Source organism: Palaemon carinicauda, chromosome 45, assembly GCF_036898095.1.
Source record: "Palaemon carinicauda isolate YSFRI2023 chromosome 45, ASM3689809v2, whole genome shotgun sequence".
In the NCBI taxonomy this organism is placed as follows: Eukaryota; Metazoa; Arthropoda; class Malacostraca; order Decapoda; family Palaemonidae; genus Palaemon; species Palaemon carinicauda.
The window spans coordinates 39,109,334-39,130,056 of record NC_090769.1 but is presented as its reverse complement, the minus strand read 5'-3'; the positions used below and the strand labels follow the sequence as shown (position 1 = coordinate 39,130,056).

The window sequence follows — 20,723 nt, the reverse complement described above, 5'->3', positions numbered from 1 at the left end:
CCATGAGCATAAATACACAAAAAATAATAATAACGGTTCTAAAGGCATAAGGCCAGGGACTTAACCAAGAACCTAAGTGACAGAGTACTAAACGGGCAGACAAAGATGAATTCCCAAACAAGTGAACAAACAATGGCCGCCATGAAAGGCCAGACGGGAATAATAAAACAGACTATACTGGATATAAAACAAAAGCCCGGTACAATAAAAAACTGTCAAAACAAACTATGGTACTTAACATTGGAATGTGTGAAGATGGAGCTTCGGACATGACAAAATAAATCAACGATTGACAAAAAAAGACCGAGAGCACCACAAACAAATTCAACACTTAAGATTCCAAAAGAAGGATGTTGTTCAGATGGCGCTCGCGTCGTGGCGTGGTGGTGTGGCGCTGGTGCTTGGCTAGGGCCGTTGTATCGGCCCATCCCTTTGACGAAGGAATTAACTAAATGGAAGACAACCTGTGAATAGTGGTTTTCACGCGCCTTTGCTTTATACACGACACCCAAAAGGTGCTCGCGCGAGGGTAGTAACCTCAGCATTCCATGCTTTTATCTTTCTCTGGTATAATTGGAAGGTTTTATCAGAAAAGATACATAAGAAGGACTCTTTTCACCGGGCGCCACAGGTCGACCCAGAAATTATGTACTGGCTTACAAGGCATCTAGGTCACTTGATAAAAAGTTTAATAGGTCAAGAGACAATAGGAACAAATAAGCACGGTAGTACAGATGTCATAGATCAAAAGTCTAGTTCTAGTTTTCATGTCAAGTCTCTAAGCAGCAATTTGAATAGAATGTCAAGTCTCAAAGCAGCAGTTTGAATAGCATGTCAGCTCGTAGCAGTTCTGTAGTGTAACTTCTAATTATTGTAAAAAACCATGTCCCATGGTGTCTGAATACAAAATGTTGAAGAGGGAAGAAGCTAAAACTGCGGCTCTTACTCTACCAAAGTCTTGCTATAGTGTGCTGCCAGTAGATGTTAACACTGTAGATGACCACATTTCTGAAAGCATTCCTGTTGATTCCAGTATTTGTTCTAGACCTCTTGATTATTTTCCTGCCAAAGTCTGCTAAGGATTTTGTTGGTGAAGATGGTGGTTCGCCACACCCTGATTCTATCATGTGTGATACTGGTTGTGCCCAATCACTTATTTTGATAGAAGTTGTCCCTGTGACTAAACATTCGTTTAATGGGAAGTATGCTCCCGTTCATGGGGTTAGTTGTGGCCATTTTAGTGTTCCCTTACATCATATGGATCTTGATTAGGACTGGTTATCAGGGCCTGCTGTTGCTGTTGTGGTTTCCAGGTTGCCTATAAATGGCCTTCAGTTTTTGCTTGGTAATTATTTGGTAGATGAGCAAGTGACCAGAGATGGTTAAAGAGCCAAATTTTGATCAGGAGTTGGAGGTTCTCAGTTCTGATTTGTCTACACTGTTTTCTTCGAGTGCTGAGACTCAGCAAAAGACTCAGAGTTCTATCTGCATATCTAATAAGGATGTGTTGATTTGTGATAGGGTCTCCAGTGTTGTTTGTTCTACTTGCCTTGTGAAGACATGTTGGTTTGTAGTGCTGCATCCCGTAATTATTGTTCTACTGACCTATCTCAAGAAGATATGTTAGTTCACGATATTTGTTCAACTGGTGACTGTTCCACCAACACATCTCAAGAAGATATTTTGGTCCATGATGTCTTCTGACTGTTTTGCTAACATGTCATGTGAAGAAACGTTAATTTGTGATGATTCCCTTATTGAGAATTCAAATTACCTATCTTTTGAAGAAACCTTTGTTTGTAATGATGTCTCTTCTGTACACATTTTTATTTAATCGGTTTAATACTGATTTGCCTGATGACAGTCATGTGTCAAAAATAACTAGTAGTTTGTTTATCAATGGTTGTCATGATCCTGAGTCTCGTTCAAAGTTGAATGTAGACCAGAAGTATGACCATGCTATTGTTCAGGTTGTTATCCCTGAAAATCTTAATGTTGAAGATCTCAGTCTTGTTCATAAACAGCCTACGAGTGATAATTTTGGAGCGAGTAGAACGTTGTGTTACGATATCATATTTTTATTGGCATGATGTTTGGCAAGATGTAGCTCAGTTTTGATATACTTGTCTGTGCATCAAGCTATTCAGAAGTCTCATCAGACTTATCCGAAAGCCCCGCTGAATTCAATCTTTGCATTTGAAGAATTCTTTAGTCATGTCCTTAAAAATGATGTTAGACAATGGCCAAAAAGAGGCATGGCTTGAATATTTGTGAAATCTAATTGTTGAGTAGAAGATACTTTTGAGTTTTCTTTATTATGATTTGTATATACATTTTTTGTGACTGTTTATAAACTTTCTGAAAATTTAAGATTTTCATTTGAAATTTGTGATAAAAGATATTCTTTTTGTAATGAAATCATTGTATTTGTAATCATGTATGATAAGATCATTTTGTTTGTATTTGTGAAGTTATTGGTTAATGACCCCTAACTTTTTGCTAAGCAGGATGATTTAATATATGTAGATTAAATTTATCAATATTGTACTATAGAACCTGTGAGAAAGATTAATTTTTACATATTAAATGTTAATGTTAAGACTAGAATATTTCAATGACTTGTAACTCACAAATGCCATTGAATTCTAGAACAAGAGTCACTCGTAAATTCTTGAAAATCTCGTAGTCGCCGGATGTGTGTATTCCGTTATAATCCTTCAGGAATTTTCAAGAAATTTATAGAAAACGAGGCTAAAAAGTATAAAAAGTGAATGATGTGTGTTTTACGAGAGACTATCTTCAGCCTTCGTTAAGTTAAGGCTGCTTTAGTGGAGACATATTTTGTGACACCTGCTGTGACCCGGCATTTATAATTTTACAATGCCACTAGTTTTGCTGAAAAAGATAAATAATTCTTGGAAGATCGAGTATCACCAGAATCTGTGCTCATGATCACCATCTTTAACATTCGGAACTGCATTCGGAAATTTGGTTGTTTGACCTTCGAAAATCGACAATCGTCCCTTCATCTGAATCTCAAAATCATGAAACTTATTACAATCACATACCTGTATTAAAACACAAATCTCTGTAAATTACTATCAATACGTGAACCGAGAGTATTTTGTGAATCTTATAAAATATTTCAAATCTCATCTTTATTCTTAAATACAGCATAGTTACTGCTATGTTTGCTAGCTATTATTTTCTTTCACTGTTACTGTTTTGCTATTTCGTATGCTGAGATAATTATCAAAGGAATAAAACTTTGAAGTAGATTTTACATAATCTACATTTTGATAATAGCTGACTGTAGTATAAGAGAACTGCTAAAGTAAAATAACCATCTGTATACAGACTAGGTTTGATTCTGCAACAACAGGTATCTTATGAAATACTCATTATGTAAAGATGATGTTATTATAAATGCTGTTTTAGTTACTGCATCCTTAGAAATTCAAAACGTACAAAATAACAAAGCCAGTTGACTATATATCATGTTTTTCCTACACATATCACCTAAAAGAGAAACCACTGTTTGTTGGCTTTTCATTGCCAATCATTAGAAATGAATAAATGAGCAAATGAATGTACACATTATCTGTATGTGCACATATACTAAGACTATGAGAAAGCTTTTGATTCGGTCAAAACTTCAGCAGTAATGAAAGCCCTTCAATGACAAGTAATAGATGAATCTTATGTTTGAACACTTGAAGATATCTATACAGGAAGTATAGCAATCCTAAAACTACATAAATATAGTGAGAAAATCCTGGTTGAGAAAGGAGTTAGAAAGGAAGACTCAATCTGTCCTAAATTATTCACAGTGTGCCTAGAAGTTTTGGAGAATTTAGATTGGGAAAATGTAGAATTGATATTAATAGAGAATACCTTAACAACTTAAGATTTGTAGATGACATAGTTCTGTTTAGTAAATGATGGTATGAATTGCAAAAGATGACAGATGATTTGAATAGAAAAAACAGAAATGTAGGACTGAAAATGAATACTGTAAGAGTAAAACGAAGATAATATTCAATGAAAATGCAAAAACAACAAATAAGGGTTATGGACGAACCTATAGAGATTGTTAATGAATAGAGCAGGGGATGGAGAGATTTTGATAAACAAAATGGATTATGAAAATTAAAATGCCGCATTCTCTAAAAAGAAAAGTTTTTAACCAGATAGTCCTACCAGTATTAACTTATGCATCAGAAATTTGGAGCCTTAGCAAATCCTTAGAACATAAGCTAGTTACAACGCAAAGAGCTATGGAAAGAATAATGATGGGAATAACACTAAGAGACAGAAAAATAGTGGCATGGATACAAGAGCAAATTATAGTAGAGGATATTCTAACATACTGTATAAGGAAAAGAAATGGACATAAGCAGGACATATAATAAGAATGACAGATAACAGATGGACATTAAGAATAACAGAATGGGACCTTACAGATTACAAAAGAAACAGGAGAAGGAAGTGAAGACAATGGATTGACAAACTATGATTACGAGTATAAACTGGCATCAAACGACCGTACACAGACCTAAGTGGAAGGAAATGTCTGAGGCCTTTGTTCTCCAGTGGACTAGTAACAGCTGATATGATGATGGTGATGCAAATAACAAATAGTATTCTTCATGTAACTTCCAAACTTATTCAAAGCATCTTATAATAAATACTGTAGAAATACCAATATGTTATAGACTACTACAGTCTTCATATAGTTTACTAGAATTTGTATCATTAGTTATGAATTAGATGTGTATCCAATAGGTACATCATTTTATAAAGGGAATTTTAAACCTAGATTGAAAATCAACTCCTAGAATCAATTAATGATGTAAGCTGTGGTACTGTATTTCCATACGCACCGACTCCGAAGGAAAAATTGAGGTGATACAGTCATGCAGATATGTGGTTTTCCTACCTACCTCCTGTTAACTACCACAACTACCTACTTAAAAATTGAATGGGTGTTCCTACTCCTATAAAGACATACTCCTAATTAAAGAATGAAAGGTTTGTACAATTCTGTACCTTTACTCATCGCTAAGATACACAGTAACACTAGTCTTCCAACCAAAGAACTTAGTCTCACCATCTAAATAATGAAACCACTATGTTGCTTTATAATCACTGTCAATTTTATCGGAGCAAATGTCTTCACATGTTCAAGGATACGATTTTCATTCTTGACAATTGATCTGATATTAGTCAGTATTTCTCCCTTTCCTTCCCGCTTCACAATGTTTAATTTTACTTCCAAGGTGATGGCTTTCATTTTCTTTGATGTACTACCATCATTATTAGCTTTACACTTGGGAGCCATGATGAAAAGCAGAATTACAGGAGGATGTTACTAAAAAAAAAAAAAGCACAAGGAACCAAAATCAACAGCAGGAACTGAGGGATGCTCACATACCATTTTCCTTACTCAGGCACTGCATTAATCCCCTTTTTTCTCCCACCCAATGAAATAATTCTTCCTCCAACTGACAAGAACTAGTCCAGTCATTTATATTTACAATGCAAACATCAGGAGTTGAAACATTTTCCTAATCATTTAAGGGAGATGTGACATATCAACGTAACATCGTAAATCAATATCATCGTAGTATTAGTAGTAATTACAAACCACTGCTAACGTTTTTGCCTTCACACGGCTGTCCAAGACAGATTGCATAAGACCTTCTAATAATATGACTTACCTAACTTAGCTCCTTTGCCTCTGGTGCCCGGTTTATGGTGACAAAAAACAATGCACTGAGTCTCTCTTACTCCCTGTTGCTCTGCAAAGTGAGAATGTAAGGAATCAAGTGCCTGGGCATGTTCATCACGGCCAGGATTGTAGACAAAAATTACTCCATTCAATCCTTTTTGAATAGCAGGCCAGCAGTTCTCATAGCTATAAAAAGAAAAGCAAAAAATAATTTGGTATGTTAATGGAAATATGGTTTACTTGTATTATCATAACAAAGTATCAGTTTCATTTAACATTACTGCTTTGGGGTCTTATGTAAAATCTTTTGAAAATTTTAATGAGAGGGAAGTAAAAAATCTGTAGTAAATGAAAGACCCTCTCCAAATAAGCCAGTAGCCATCAGTTCAGATACTGCATACTGTGAAGTAGTTTTACACATTCCAAGGCTTAACTAAATTTTTATAGGCTACAAAAGTCCACCTAAATTCATAGTAGTGCTATAAACCTAACTAAGTATTATTAAAATTTATAGATCATAATTACCTGATGCAATAAAACTCCCTAAGTATTATTATACAAGTAATATGTCATGCTAAACAATGAATGGTATGAAACACAAACAAAAGAATCACAAATTTTTCAAGTGATTTGTACTTTTTCCTAACTATAAAAATCTGAGTCTTTTAAATAGCAGTATGACTTCAACACAAGTTGAAACAGCCATTAACTCGTAACAAGATAGTTAAAACCAAGGTAAAGAGGTGTAAACTCTGTATCTTGGTTAAAACTACATAAGGGTGATATATAGGGATGGCCTGCCCACCAACAGGTAAGGAGACCGGCACTTTTGACCTTAGGCCAGGGACTGAGAGGGATAGTCGAGGTGGGAAGTGTATCTATGCAAATACAAACTTGAATGTAGAACTGGGCTTGCTGAATCCCTCAATAGAGATCTAGTTAAAATTAGTGCTAAAACTGTTAGTAAATCAAGGACAGGGAATAATCAATATCCAGTTCTCTACAATGATAATGTTTCTTCAAATATATACTTCTTTAGAAGTTTAGGTACAATTCTTAATTGTAAATTTACTTTTGAGAAACACATTCACCCCGTTTTTTCCTCAATTGCACAAAAAACTGATTACTGAGAGAGTCTTTGAAGCTCTTCCCTGATCAAAATATCCTGAAGTGATCAAAATATCCTGAAGTAGTGCTTAAATTGTTTAATTCTACCTTGTTTCAAGTATTTTTCTCCTTCATGGTTTTCAGCTGCTGACTCTCATCGCACTATGTTGGAAAAAAACTTAGTCTATTAAATTTCTTATTCCTAATCTGAACATCAATCTCTGGCACCATCATTCAGTTAGTTTTTTATTCATGTTGCATAAGATTTTTCATGATTTTGAACATCCTTTGCCTTCAGATCTTTCCAGATTATACCATCATGTACGCAGTACTAGGTAAGCAGTTAATTTTTGCCTTCTCCATCAGCTACATGGTATTTCAGATGTTTTATTCCAGCTGTGACCAGATTGTGGAATGATCTTACTAATCATGCAGCTGAACTGGTGGAACTTCAGAAGTTCAAACTTGCAGTGAATGTTTTTATGTTGAACAAGTTGATATGATTCTCTCTTCATTGTTTACACAGTATATCGGAGATCTATTTCCACATTATTATTGTTAAGATATCTTATATTTTATACTATTACTTCTCATATATAATTTACTCATTTCATTATTTCTTTTCCTCACTGGGCTATTTTCCCTGTTGGAGCTCTTAGGATTGTATCATCCTGCTTTTTCAACTAGAGTTTTAGCTTAGTTAATAATGATAATGATAAACATGCATTTAAATTTTGTCTATTAATCTTATGCTTCTTAAAAATTTTATCTTAAAAACAGAGAAACACAGAATCCATTAAAAGGTGAATTTTTTTTTACCTCCTTGTCTCTTACTGTATACTGTATATATATATGAAAACATTCTTAATGTTTATGTATATATATATATATGTGTATAGAAATGTGGTAAGTTTCCTTTTCGGTGTTTGTGCTGTACGTATGATACATATACGACACGACATTTGTGCAAGGCCAGGATACTTCCACTTCGTGGGGAACAACCCCTCCCCCTCTGGTCCATCGGTCTTCCCGTCGGCATATAATTGTTGACTCGGCCGCCGCAGGGGAATCATCATCGCCTGGACCCTCCTCATTCAACTGTTGTCTTCGCCTTTTCCCTCTTCCTAAGGGGAACATGGATTACTGAGCGAAGGGAGTGTGGCCTCTCAGAGATTGACTACGGTCTTTCTCTTCTCAAGGTCGTTCACCTTTCAACAACAGTGTACTAATGGGAAGAGCACCTTTATCGTTTGCGGGTTAGGTTGCGCTTCAGATTGTTTGTCTCAATTATCTTAGTGAAATTATATTTGTAATTTTTTACTTTTCAGCTTTTTCTCCGTGGGGAACACTTCCTTTCGGACGATCAGTGGTTCTCACTATTAGTGAATATTCTTATCTGATTTAAATAATTGTAATTTTGGTTTTTATTACAGTTATTCTTATGTTGTTCCTTCGGGGATCCTCTTCAGAGTTCCTCCCTAGGGAATTTTCTGTTAAATAATTCATTTTATTTTTTTCGCCAGTTAGCTATGCAGTTTTCTTCGTTCGACTAAGAGTGCCGATGAAGCAGAGCTGTTCTGGGGAATCTGCTGTCACTGCCGTCCTTCAGAGGACGTCGTCATGGGCGTCATCCCTTCTCTTAGAACTACGCCCGTGACAACATGACCAGCACTTCAGATCATCTTAGAACGCTAACCAGGAGGTTTGCCTCCAGGGGTTGGACAACTTTCCCTTCTGAGGGAAAGTCTCCTCCCCAGGTGTGAGGTTGTTTCTCCCTTCCGAGGGAGAACTTCCCACATCTTCATAAATTCATCGTCTACGACTGCTGTAGCTGCCTTCGTCCAGACTACTCTTCCCCCTTGCTGAGTCTTTCTTCCTTCAGGGGCGAAGCACAGTCTTAGGCAAGTCTCTCCTACGAAGTGTTCTCCTCTCTCATTCGCGAGAGAGGCCACTCATAGAGACTCCTCTTCTGAGGATCGCTACTGTTGAAGGTCAGCTTGCTGATCCCCCGGCCCTCATGGGCGTCATCCCTTCTCTCAGAAGTACGCCCGTGGCATCACCTGATCAGCACTTCATCTTCGAGGAAGGTTGTTTCCCCCTTCCGAGGGAGAACTGCCTACATCTTAATCACTTCAAAGACTCCGACTATTGTTGCTGTCTTTGCCTAGACGACCCCCCCTCTTACTGAGTCTCTCTTCCTTTGGGGGAGGAGCATAGTCTTAGTCTTAGGCAAGTCTCTCCTGAAGTGATCATCTCTCTCACGAGAAGGGCCACTCATAGAGACTCCTCTTCGGAGGATCGCTACTGTTAAGCTCAGCTTACTGGTCCACCGGCCCTCATGGGCTTCATCAGTTCCTGATCGTCCTACCAGCGCAACCTTGCGCTGCAGCTTAGTCCGTGGACTTCGGTCCTGAACTCTTGTATGGACCTTTCACGGTTGCCATCGGTGGATGTTCGCCCTTCCAAAGGGCACATCCCAGTTCCTGATCATCCTGCCAGCTGACCTGCTGACCTACCAACGCAACCTTACACTGCGGTTAGTCCTCGGACTTCCGTCCTTGACTCTTCTGTGGACCTTTCAGGGTCGCCATCAATGGATGTTTGCCCTTCCAAAGGGCTCATCCAAGTTCCTGGTTGTCCTGCCAGCTGACCTGCCAACCTACCAGCGCTACCTTACGCTACAGTTAGTCTTTGGACTTCAGTCCCAAACTCATTTATGGATCGTTCCTGCATCTGCGCCCCAGCACTCTCCAGCACCTGCGTTCCAATACTTTCCTAAGCGCCCGTGTTCATGCGCGCCGGCATTATCATGCTCACCATTGCTTCCGCGCGGCTTAGCACCAACAGTCTTCCGCGTACGTGCACCCGCAGTCTTCCCCGCACGCCAACAGTCTTCCACGTGCACGCGTGCAGCCTTCCCCGCGCGCCAACAGTCTTCCACGCACGTGCAACAGCAGTCTTCCGTGCGTGCGCCAATGGTCTTCTACGCGAGTGAGCCAGCAGTCTTGCGCGCGTGAGCCAGCAGTCTTCCGCGCACGCACCAATAGTCTTCAGCGTGCAAGCCCTCTTACATGCGCTCCACGCAATCATGTGCCCATGCACCCACCCAGTCACGCGCTTCGGCGCATTCTAAGGAGACTGCACAAAACTACACAGTGCCTTGCTGCATGCCAGCGCTCACCTGCGCTCTCATATCCTGCACCCTCCTGCTCACCAATGCGCCAACACTTCACAAAGAGCCAGCACGCTCGCCTGTTCGCCAGCGCTCTTCCGCGCTTTCCTGCGCAGTTGCGGTCTCAGATCCAATGCGCCAGCTCTTGCCAAAGAGCCAGTGCTCGCAAATCCAATGCGCCAGCTCTTGCCTGCTCTCCAGAGCTCTTCTGCGCATTCACCGGAAACTGCGCTTCAGCAGAAACTGAGCACCAGCATCATCCTGTGTGCCATCGCTCCAGTACTCTCCTGCACACCTGCGCAATAGGCAGAAAAAAAAATAAAACTTTTTGGACAGGTCACCATTGCCCCATTCCTCTCCCTACAAACGCATAACATGGCCGCCGGGAAAAAAGGAAAGAGGCTTCACAGAAGGATTCAAGATCCTGTAGATTCCATCTTCCAAGGGGAATAAAAACGGGGAAAACTTGGTCTCTGTCTCTTCTGAAGTTTCTTTTTCCTTGACAGACCACCGTCAGCAAACAAGAAAGCATCAACAGACTGATCTCTAGATCATTGTTGGCTGATGGCTAGTTCACGGTTTGACGATCACCAGATCGTCAATTGCTAGCTCAGCTCTGATCATTGACTTCTAGTCCCTTCAATGACCAACGATCTCCGATTGCTAGCGTTCCAATCCCCGATTACTAGTCAATAACAAGTCATCAGCTTGCTGATCACCAGATCACCGATGGGCAGCTCATCTTTCTTCGATCATTGAACTCAGCTCGCTGATCTCTGACCAGCCCATCGTCAGCTTGCTGATCTCTGACCAACCAGGAGGGGCCACAGTCAGCTTGCTGATCTCTAGCTCACCTATCACCGGTCCACGACCGATCACTGATCATAAATGGCTTACCATCACCAAATGACTATCATTAAACCATTCTGCTCTCTCTCAGGGCTCTCAAAGCAGATTAACAACTCATTTATTGTCAACCTACCTTGGCTGACTGACCAGACAGCCTTCATCTGCCTGTCAGTTACCATCCTCGGCTCACAGACTGCCAATTCACCGATCATCGGGAATTCGCCAGCAGTTCGTGACTCGGACTTACTAGTCAACCTCTGCCCGTAGTTCCCTAGATCAGAATGAATACAACACACTTCTCGCTACTGGCCGTTCACCATCACACTAGATTGATCGGCAAACGATCAACAACCCTCATCAGCGGCTTGTTGACAGGGGACTACTTGCGAGCACTCTACAACTGCACAGTAACCAAGATACCCAACCGTTAACCATTGATTAACATTTGCCAGATTGATTCTATTCTAAGGAATAGCATCAATCCCATCAGGGCGCATGGTAGGGTTAAGCGTTGCCTTCCTTCTGTTAGTTACAGGAACTCTCTCTCAGGGAAGAATCCTTACACAGGGTATCGCGTCTGATCCTTTAAGCCACAAGTCAAGACCCCAGCGTCAACAATCTCCAATGCAAAAGGATCCGCAAGGAGCTGTCCCTTTGGGTCGATGTCCACACCATGTTGGAGTTCGAACAAGGGCTAAGACCTCAGGTCTTCATTTGCACACTGGCCCTAAAGGACACATACTTCCAGGCCCAAACCATCCATCTAGTAAGGTTGGAAGATTCAGTCTAGACAAACAAGAAACACCAGTTCAGGGCACTGTGCTTCGGTCTTTCCACTACACCCATCCTGGTCTCACAAGATCGGCCTCTGTCTCCTCCGTTTCGGGACGACTGACTGACCTTAGCAGACTCAGTGGCAACCTTGCATTAGCACCGAAACTTCTGAAGTCTTTTTACCAAGATCCAGTGATCAAAGTAAACCTGTGGAAGTCTTCCCTACTTCCCTCCCAGAAGACTGGTGTATCTGGGAATGATTCTAGACACCAATCTCCACAAAATTTTCTCAAAACAAGAAGATCTCCCAGCCCAGAGTCACTTGAGTCTGATTGGAATCAGGCCCTCAATCCCCCCCAGACATTCTGACCCCCATGTGAACAGAAGTTTGGACGAACCTCAAGGGATGGGTGTCAGTCAAGAATCTACAGAGCGGTGTATAACCTTCTCATCCTTCCCCAACCCTCGGACTTGATGCTGTGCTTAGAACACATCAAAAGAAGAGAGGAGGGACCATAGTGCTTCACCACACGACCTCAGCCCTCTGGACAGAGTCCGAAAGTACCTTCACTTAAATCAAGAGATGAAGGCCAACTTTCCGGTCCCTCGGGAGCCTCATCGGTTCCTAACAGACCACTTAGTGATGTGATGGGCAACAATACCACACACCACATAGAGGCTCACATCGGCAAGCAAGAAGGAACTTGCTTGTAGCCTCTTCCCATCTAACAGTATAAATACTAAGATGGGCCAAAGTCCGTTCGGTGCCACTACCAGCCCGCTTCATTCCTGACTAGAGAAATGTGCTCGCCGACAATCTGTGCACAGCATCTCATATAAGGTATAATGAATGGTCTTTGGATCACCTTGTAGCCAACAAAGTCTCGACTTCACGGGGTCCTCCAACTAGGGATCTGTTCGCAACGCTCCTGAACCTCAGGCTGCCGTTGCTCCCCAGCCCTAGACCCCAAGGCTCTCTGGCAAAAAAAGAGGCCAACAGTGGTGGGAACAACAAATGATGTTTATGTCCCGTCCCTGTTTTGCCTGGAGAAGGGCACTCAAGAAGGCTAGAACAGCTCCTGATAGTCTCTCCAAGAAAACCCTCTCCACACCACAGACAACCCACTTCAACACCTACCACAAGATATAGGTTTGCTATGATTGTAAGCCTGGAGACTACCCAGTATCTCCTCTCCCACAGAGGCTTATCACAATAAGTTGCGAAGAGGTTGTCTAGATATCTGACGAATTCCTCAGCATCAGTCTACCAGGCAGTATAAAGTCTTGTGTGGTTGGTGTCATGTGAAAGTGTCTCTCTCCACTCGATACCTATATTCCAACAAAAGCGGAATCCTCGAGTATATACATACATATACCAAGGCACTTCCCCCAATTTTGGGGGGTAGCCGACATCAACAAATGAAACAAAACAAAAAAGGGGAAAAGGCCCCTATTCAGTTTCAACCTTGATCCTTCACCTTCAAACTGAAAGGAAGGGACATCCTCTCATCGCTGGACCTTTCCTAACTCATACGGACTTACAACTTGTCTTTCTCCGGTCGGAATTGAGACCTTCCTCTCGGAACATGGTTCAAATTCTCCGGTCTCTAAAGAGACCTCCTTATGTTCCACTTCACTAGACAAAAAATTTTCACCTGGTTTAAGAAGCCAACGTTCCTACACACTCTGACAGCAGCCATACGAGTCAAGGAACTTTATTGTCTCTCTTTCAAAATCGCCCATTAATGAGAAGGGCGAAAGGCAATGTTCAGTTTCGTCCCTGAGTATGTCGCCAGACACAGTCTCCAGAGGTGAAGGATCCTACCCAAGTCTCCACTCAGTAACAGACGATCCAGATCATCCGTTACTGTACCCAGGGTAAGGTATGAGACTCTATCTTAAGAGAATGGCAACAGCCCACCCAGGTCCCTTCTCTTGTCATCAGCACTGGGAGAGACTAAAGGAGGATCACCAAAACATCATCTCAACATGACAACTCACGATGTCAGGGGCATAACTATGCTCCTGGTCCTTCTAAGCAGATTACTCTGTGACGCAGGTTTTACAAGAAAGGATGTGAATGCTCCAGGTGACTTTCACAACCTTTCTCCTGCAAGACGTGACCCACAGGAACTCGATACGATCTCTGTCGGTCCGGTGGTGGCTGCACAACAGCTGGTTGTATACCTCAAGCTCCTATTGGACAAGTAGCAGAAGGTTGAGGGCACTGTTACCCGGTTTTAGTCTGCGTGAACGAAAAGATTTGACTGGCTCTTATTCTTTTCTTCATCCTACCCTCTCGTGGGGAAAGCAGCATCCTGGGTTCTCTGGATAAGCTAACTTCAAACCACTGCAGGTAAACCATGCTCCCTTGTGTACGTAGTATTAAGCGTCCCAATACCCTGGCGAGGTGGTATTGGGAAAGTCTTGGTTACATCAGTTTTTCCTACATAGACTCGGAATAACTTTACCTAGACAGTCACACTTCTGCATGTCTCAACACACAGCTTGCTTTGGCTGCGGACCTTGCGTAGCAAGGCTTTAGCGGGGGCAGGGACTCCTTATTTTTGAGTACTGTACTAATATACTCAGATAAGGAGCCCCCGCGTAAAGCCAAAAGCCAAATTGGCAGGGATGTCCACCCTTTCCTAATGGGTGAGTCACCCCTAATAAATAGCGTGGTTTGTATTCCAATTATGGAACAAATGACAAATTTGTAGATCATTTGTATTTTTCCTAACTATACAAACCTTAGCTATTTAACCAAACTTGCCCGCCAGCCCTATCCCCCTTGAAGTCTTACCTCAAAGCAAAGTGACCTAAATCACAGGTGTGTGAGTGGGAGTTGTAGCAAGCTAACCCCCCTACCCCCGCTAACTAGCGGTGTGGGTAGTTAACCCTCGCTAAATTTATTGTGGCTCGTCATTTCAGCTCCGCCGAAAGTATAACCCCTAATAAATACCTAAGGTTTTAATAGTTAGAGAAAATACAAATTATCTGCGAATTTGTCATGCTAACGGAGTCTTATCAAATGAATTTCCGGTGAACAGCGGAATACTCCAAAGGAATGTCTTGTCACCTATGTTGTTTATCCTCTCATGGATTTTGTAATGCATAGAACAGTCAGAGATGGTAAAGGATTGGACTGGATTGGTGATGGGAATTTAGCAGACCTAGAGTGTGTTGATGATGCTGTCCTTATTAGCAGAACACCACAGGATTTTCAATACTTGCTTACCAGAATGCATGACTGAAGATAAATAGAAGAAAGACAGAGAGGATGAGAACGGAGTATGCAATGGAAGACGAAATATCATTGGAAGGAGAAAGGATTAATGAGGTAGAATCATTCAAGTATTTAGGAACTATGATCTCCAATACAGGGTCTTTAGAATTAGTTTAGTGAAAGATTGAAAAAAGCAAATCGGACAATGGCAAGGTTAAGTAAAATTTGGAAATCAAATCGCCTGAAATTACATATATCAGTTTAGTGAGATCAGTGTTACTCTATGGACAAGAGTCATGGCATGACAATGAAATAATCTCCAATAGATTTAGTAGATTTGAGAACAAAGCCCTCAGAAGGATATTGGGAGTTGAATGGCAGGGCAGGATTAGATATGCAACTATAAGAGAGATTAATCCAGTACCATATGTGGATGAGATCATGATGAGGGTAGATGGAGATGGTTTGGGCATGCTCCTCGCACTCCCCAAGAGAGATTAGTTCACCAAACGTTCAACTGGACTCCACAAGGCACTAGAAGAGTTGGAAGACACAGGCCTACAGGGCTGAGGACTATGAAGTGTGAAGTAGATGATGAATGGAGAAGTATTGAATTAAAAGCTCAAGATAGAGACGACTGGTGAAATCTAACTAAGGCCTTTTGTGTCAATAGGCGTAGGAGGAGATGATGATGAAGTTTTCTAAACACCGTAAATTTAAAAGCCCTTCCATGTCTGAATACTAAAACATCTAGAAAGGGCCGCTTATTATCGACTTTATCTCTAATGAAAACTCAATAGTTGGTACCAGAATACTTAAGGCTGCTAGAAAAGGTTTTTCATCCTTAGGCTAAGTACAAAATACATCATCGACATATCTAACCCAAAAGACACCTGCAGGTAGAATCCTAGGTAGGTACTTTGTCTGAAAAAATTTCATGTAAATATTGCTTAACAGATAAAGGAGAGCCCATTGCTATACCAAATTTCTGTTCAAAGAATTCCCCTTTAAAAGTAAACAGACAGCCTTTAATACATAATTTTATAATTTTAAGAATAGAGTCAGCATCCACAGTAAACGTAGATTTGACGAGTTCGTCTTTGAAAAGCTCCAGGAATTCATCCACTGGTACTTTTTTAAAAAGTGATTTAACATCAAAGCTTATTAACTTATAATCCTAATCAAAATCAAACTTCCTTTACTTACAAATAAGATCCTCATATTTTTTTTTTTCACAAGCATCCAGATATAGTTCCAAGGATAGATGATAACTCTTTTGCCAACCATTTACATAATTTTTAAGAACAAGATCCCATGGAACTTATGATGGGTCTAGCAGGAAAGTTTTCTTTACGAGTTTTAATTAACCCATATAAATATGGTGGCGAGAGACATGTTATGATGAATTTGGGTATCAACTGCTTATGATTAGAAAATCCAGAAAAACTACGGTACATATTTCAAATAATTTGTATTTTTCCAACCCATACAAATCTGAAACATTTAATGGGGTTACTTTTGGTTTTGTTTTCTACTGACAGACAATCAAAAAAGAAATTTGTAGATTGCCTCATGCTATGCAGCTGGGAAGCTACTGCGCATGACGGGGTACACTTGTCTCAAGTGTCTAGTCACAGCACTCTTCTGGGTAAAGATTTGAGGGGTGGCTGAGGCAGGACCTTTAGTAAATGACTCAGGTTTGTTAACTAGGAAAAATGCAAATTATATAATTTTTTTTAGTATTTTCCTATGCGGATAAAAACTTCCGAGTCATTTAATGGGCAGTCTTTCTTAGATTGGAGGAAGTCTCCGTGCTGTAGGAGGTCTGCCCTTTACCCCAAAAATACAATTAATAATGTAATAGCAAGAGATCATAGTGAATTATTTGTGAAAATTGTAGCTGGCATGTAGGACACAGGGCCTTCTTTTCTATTCCAAAGAGCTTTATCAGAGTGAAGTGATATGAACATCAAGTCACTTGTAAAATTAATATATGCAATATATCATTAATATATCAGTCAATAAACACAAGGCATTCTTACCTGCATTATAGAGATTTTAAGTAAGGTCTTTAAGTTCAACCAAAATTGCCATTGGCCTTTATACTAATAAACACCCTTATAATGAAGAGAGTAAGTGATGCCTGAGATAGCAGTTACTTGTCCCATGAAAATCTAAATAAGACTATTTGTTGTGCAGCAACACTGGTTCTATAGAAAAGGTGTCTAAGAATCTGTGTGCAATCTTTATGGTAGTGGTTCATAAAAGTGGTCTGTCTTTTCCAGACTCCTGCTATTAGGACTTGAGCTAACGAGTGGTTTTTACGGAACACTAGGGTTGCAACAAGCCCCCGTATATCATATGCTGGGGGGGGGGGGGGCTTAGAGATGTTTCCCTTGAGGACTTAAAGGCTCTCATGATGATTTCTCTCAGACAAAAAGATATGGTGTTCCCTGAAACCTTCTTTTTGGAACGGCCAGTGTTCACAAACGAATTGAAGATTCTGGACCCCAAGATACTACGTCCATTTTAGATATTAACGTGCTTCTCTTACAGGTCATAGTAACATGTCATCCAGGTCATCAGTTACCTCTTTGAGAGAAAAGATCGTGAAAGAGTCAAATCTGATATCATTACCAACTGGATTTTGGGTTTTGGCAACAAATTCAGGAACAAAAGATAAAGATAGTTCTCTCCACCCTCTAGAATGGGAGACAAGGTGAGATATACCATGCAGTTCACTCACTCTCTTGGCTGAAGCTAAGACAAGGAGGAAGACTGTCTTCAGGGTACAGTATGACAAATTCGGAGATAATTTGTATTTTTCCTAACCATACAAACCTTAGCTATGTTCATTGGGTTTACTTTTGGCGCAGCTGAAATTGACGAGCCAATAGAATTTTAACAAGGGTTAACTACCCCCGCGCTAGTTAGCAAGGGGGTAGGGGAAGGGGTAGCTTGCTACCCCTCCCCCCCCAACCGGTGAGTTGTCTCACTTCACTTAGAGGTAGGACTTGTCTTGGGGGACAGGGCTGGCGGGTAAATATGTGTAAATAGCTAAGGTTTGTATGGTTAGGAAAAATACAAATTATCTTCGAATTTGTCATTTGTTCCGTAACCGAAATACCAACCACGCTATTTACATTGGGTGACTTACCCCTTAGGAAGGGTGGAAATTCCCCAGCCTTACTGGCTTTGGCTTTACCCGGGGACTTAGACTCCGAGTGAGTAGCACTCGAGAAAAGGAGTCCTGCGCCTCACAGGTTCCCTGCTTCGCAAGGAACGTGTGGCCTACATAAGTTGTGTGTGGAGGAAGTTGACCTGGAGTCCTTTATATAGGAATCTAGGCTAGGACGTTCCCAATACCACCTTATCAGGGTATGGGGGACGCGACAGTATTAATTTTATACTAGGAACACAAGGGAGCATGGTTTACCTGCAGAGGTTGAGGTCAGCTATGCGGAGACCAGGATGCTGCTTTCCCCAAGAGAGGGGAGGATGAAGAAAGAAGTAAGGGCCAGACTTACTCTTTCATTCACGCAGACTAAAACCGGGTAACAAAGCCCTCAACCTTCTGCTACTTGTCCATTAAGGAGCCTAAGGTTAGACCACCTGTTGTGCAGCCACCACAGGGCCGATAGAAAACATATCGAGGCTCCTGTGGGTCACGTCCTGCAGGTAGTGGGCTGTGAAGGTCGTTTGACGCTTCCAGACCCCAGCTTGTAGCACCTGCGTCACAGAGAAGTTCCTATTAAAGGCCAGGGACGTAGCGATGCCCCTGACGTCGTGTGCCCTAGGGCTACGTGACGGAGGAGGGTCAGGATTCAAGGCGTGATGGATGACCCTTCGAATCCAAGCCAAGATGGTGTTCTTGGTGACCCTCCTCTTCGTCCTGCCTGTGCTAACAAACAACGCTTGCACGCGGGGACGAACTGTAGCTGTCCTCTTCAAGTAATGCCTCAGACTCCTCACTGGGCATAATAGCAGATGGTCTGGGTCACTTGTTACAGAACAGAGACTCGTGACCCTGAAGGAGTCGAACCGTGGGTCCGGCACTCCAGGGTTCTGAGTCTTGGCAACAAACTCAGGGACGAACCTGAACGTTACCTCCCCCAATCCCCTTGAATGGGCGATGTCGTACGAGAGACCATGAAGTTCACTAACTCGTTTGGCAGAGGCCAACGCGAGTAGGAAAGCCGTCTTCCAAGTCAGGTGGCGATCAGAGGCCTGGCGTAATGGTTCGAAGGGAGGTCTCTTAAGAGCCCTGAGAACCCAAACCACGTTCCATGGAGGAGGTCTCACTTCCGACTGAGGGCAGGTAAGCTCATAGCTACGTATGAGTAGAGAGAGTTCTAGCGAGGAAGAAATGTCCACTCCTTTCAGCCTAAAAGCCAGGCTTAAGGCTGAGCGATAGCCTTTCACCGCCTAGACCGAAAGGCACATTTCCTCCCGCAAATAAACGAGAAACTCCGCTATTGCTGGAATAGTGGCATCGAGTGGAGAGATACCCCTCCCACAACACCAACCACAGAAGACTCTCCACTTCGCCTGGTAGACTCCCGCAGAGGACTTTCGCAGGTGACCAGACATTCTCTCTGCAACCTGTTGCGAAAAGCCTCTCTCCGTGAGGAGACGCTGGATAGTCTCCAGGCGTGAAGCCGAAGCGAGGCTACGGCTTTGTGGAAGATGTTGCAATGTGGTTGTCTGAGTAGCTCGTGTCGTGGGGGACGCTCTCTCGGAAGCTCCGTCAGGAGCTGCAGAAGGTCCGGGAACCATTCCGCGTGATGCCATAGCGGAGCTATCAGGGTCATAGACAAGTTGACCGATAGTCTGGTCCTTTTGAGCACCCTTCTCATCAGACAGAACGGTGGGAAGGCGTACACGTCGATGTTGTCCCACCGTTGTTGGAAAGCCTCTTGCCAGAGAGCCTTGGGGTCCAGCACTGGGGAGCAGTACAGGGGCAGCTTGAAATTCAAGGCTGTCGCGAACAGATCCACCGTCGGGGAACCCCACAAAGTCAGGACTTTGTTGGCTATCTGAGGATCCAAAGACCACTCGGTACTCACTATCTGCGTCGCTCTGCTCAGACTGTCGGCGAGCACATTCCTCTTGCCAGGAATGAAGCGAGCTGGTAGTGTTATCGAGTGAACTTCGGTCCACCTCAGAATCTCTACTCCAAGATGGGATAGCTGATGTGAAAAAGTACCTCCCTGCTTGTTGATATAAGCCACTACCGTGGTGTTGTCGCTCATCACCACCCCGGAGTGGCCCGCCAGGGTCCGTTGGAACTGTTGAAGAGCCAGGTATACAGCCTTCATCTCTAGCAGGTTGATGTGCAGGTACTTTTCTGATTCTGACCAAAGGCCTGAGGTCCTCTGGTTCAGAATGTGGGCCCCCCACCCTTCTTTTGACGCGCCCGAAAACAGCGTCAACTCCGGGGGAAGGACGAGAAGATCCACTCCCTTTCGCAGGTTCTCGTCGATCAGCCACCACCGCAGGTCCGCCTGCTCCAAGGGTCCTATCGGGACCAGAAAGTCCGGGGAATCGGAACCTTGACTCCACCGGGACTTGAGCAGCCATTGCAGGGATCTCATCCTGAGACGGCCGTTCGGGACCAGACGGGCCAGGGAGGCTAGGTGACCTAAAAGACGCAACCATGATTGGGCTGGAAGCTCTTCCCGCCTGAGGAAGGGTTCTGCCAATCTCCTCAGCCTTGCTATCCTGTCGTCTGATGGAAAGGCTTTGTGGAGATTGGTGTCTAATAACATGCCTAGATAAACCAGTCGCTGGGACGGCTGCAGAGAGGACTTCTCGAGATTTACCATGATCCCCAGATCTTGGCAAAGTCCCAGAAGCCTGTCTCG

General features: G+C 42.5%; 1 protein-coding gene across 1 annotated transcript in view; it reads right to left on the bottom strand.

Annotated features, from left to right (window-relative positions):
* The window catches only part of LOC137634613 (intraflagellar transport protein 22 homolog), a 172,558-nt gene that overhangs the window by 125,620 nt on the left and 26,215 nt on the right, over window positions 1–20,723 (bottom strand). The window contains exon 3 of the mRNA XM_068367076.1: window positions 5,721–5,917. Within this exon, the coding sequence (XP_068223177.1) occupies window positions 5,721–5,917 (197 nt within the window). The remainder of the gene's footprint in view (window positions 1–5,720; window positions 5,918–20,723) is intronic.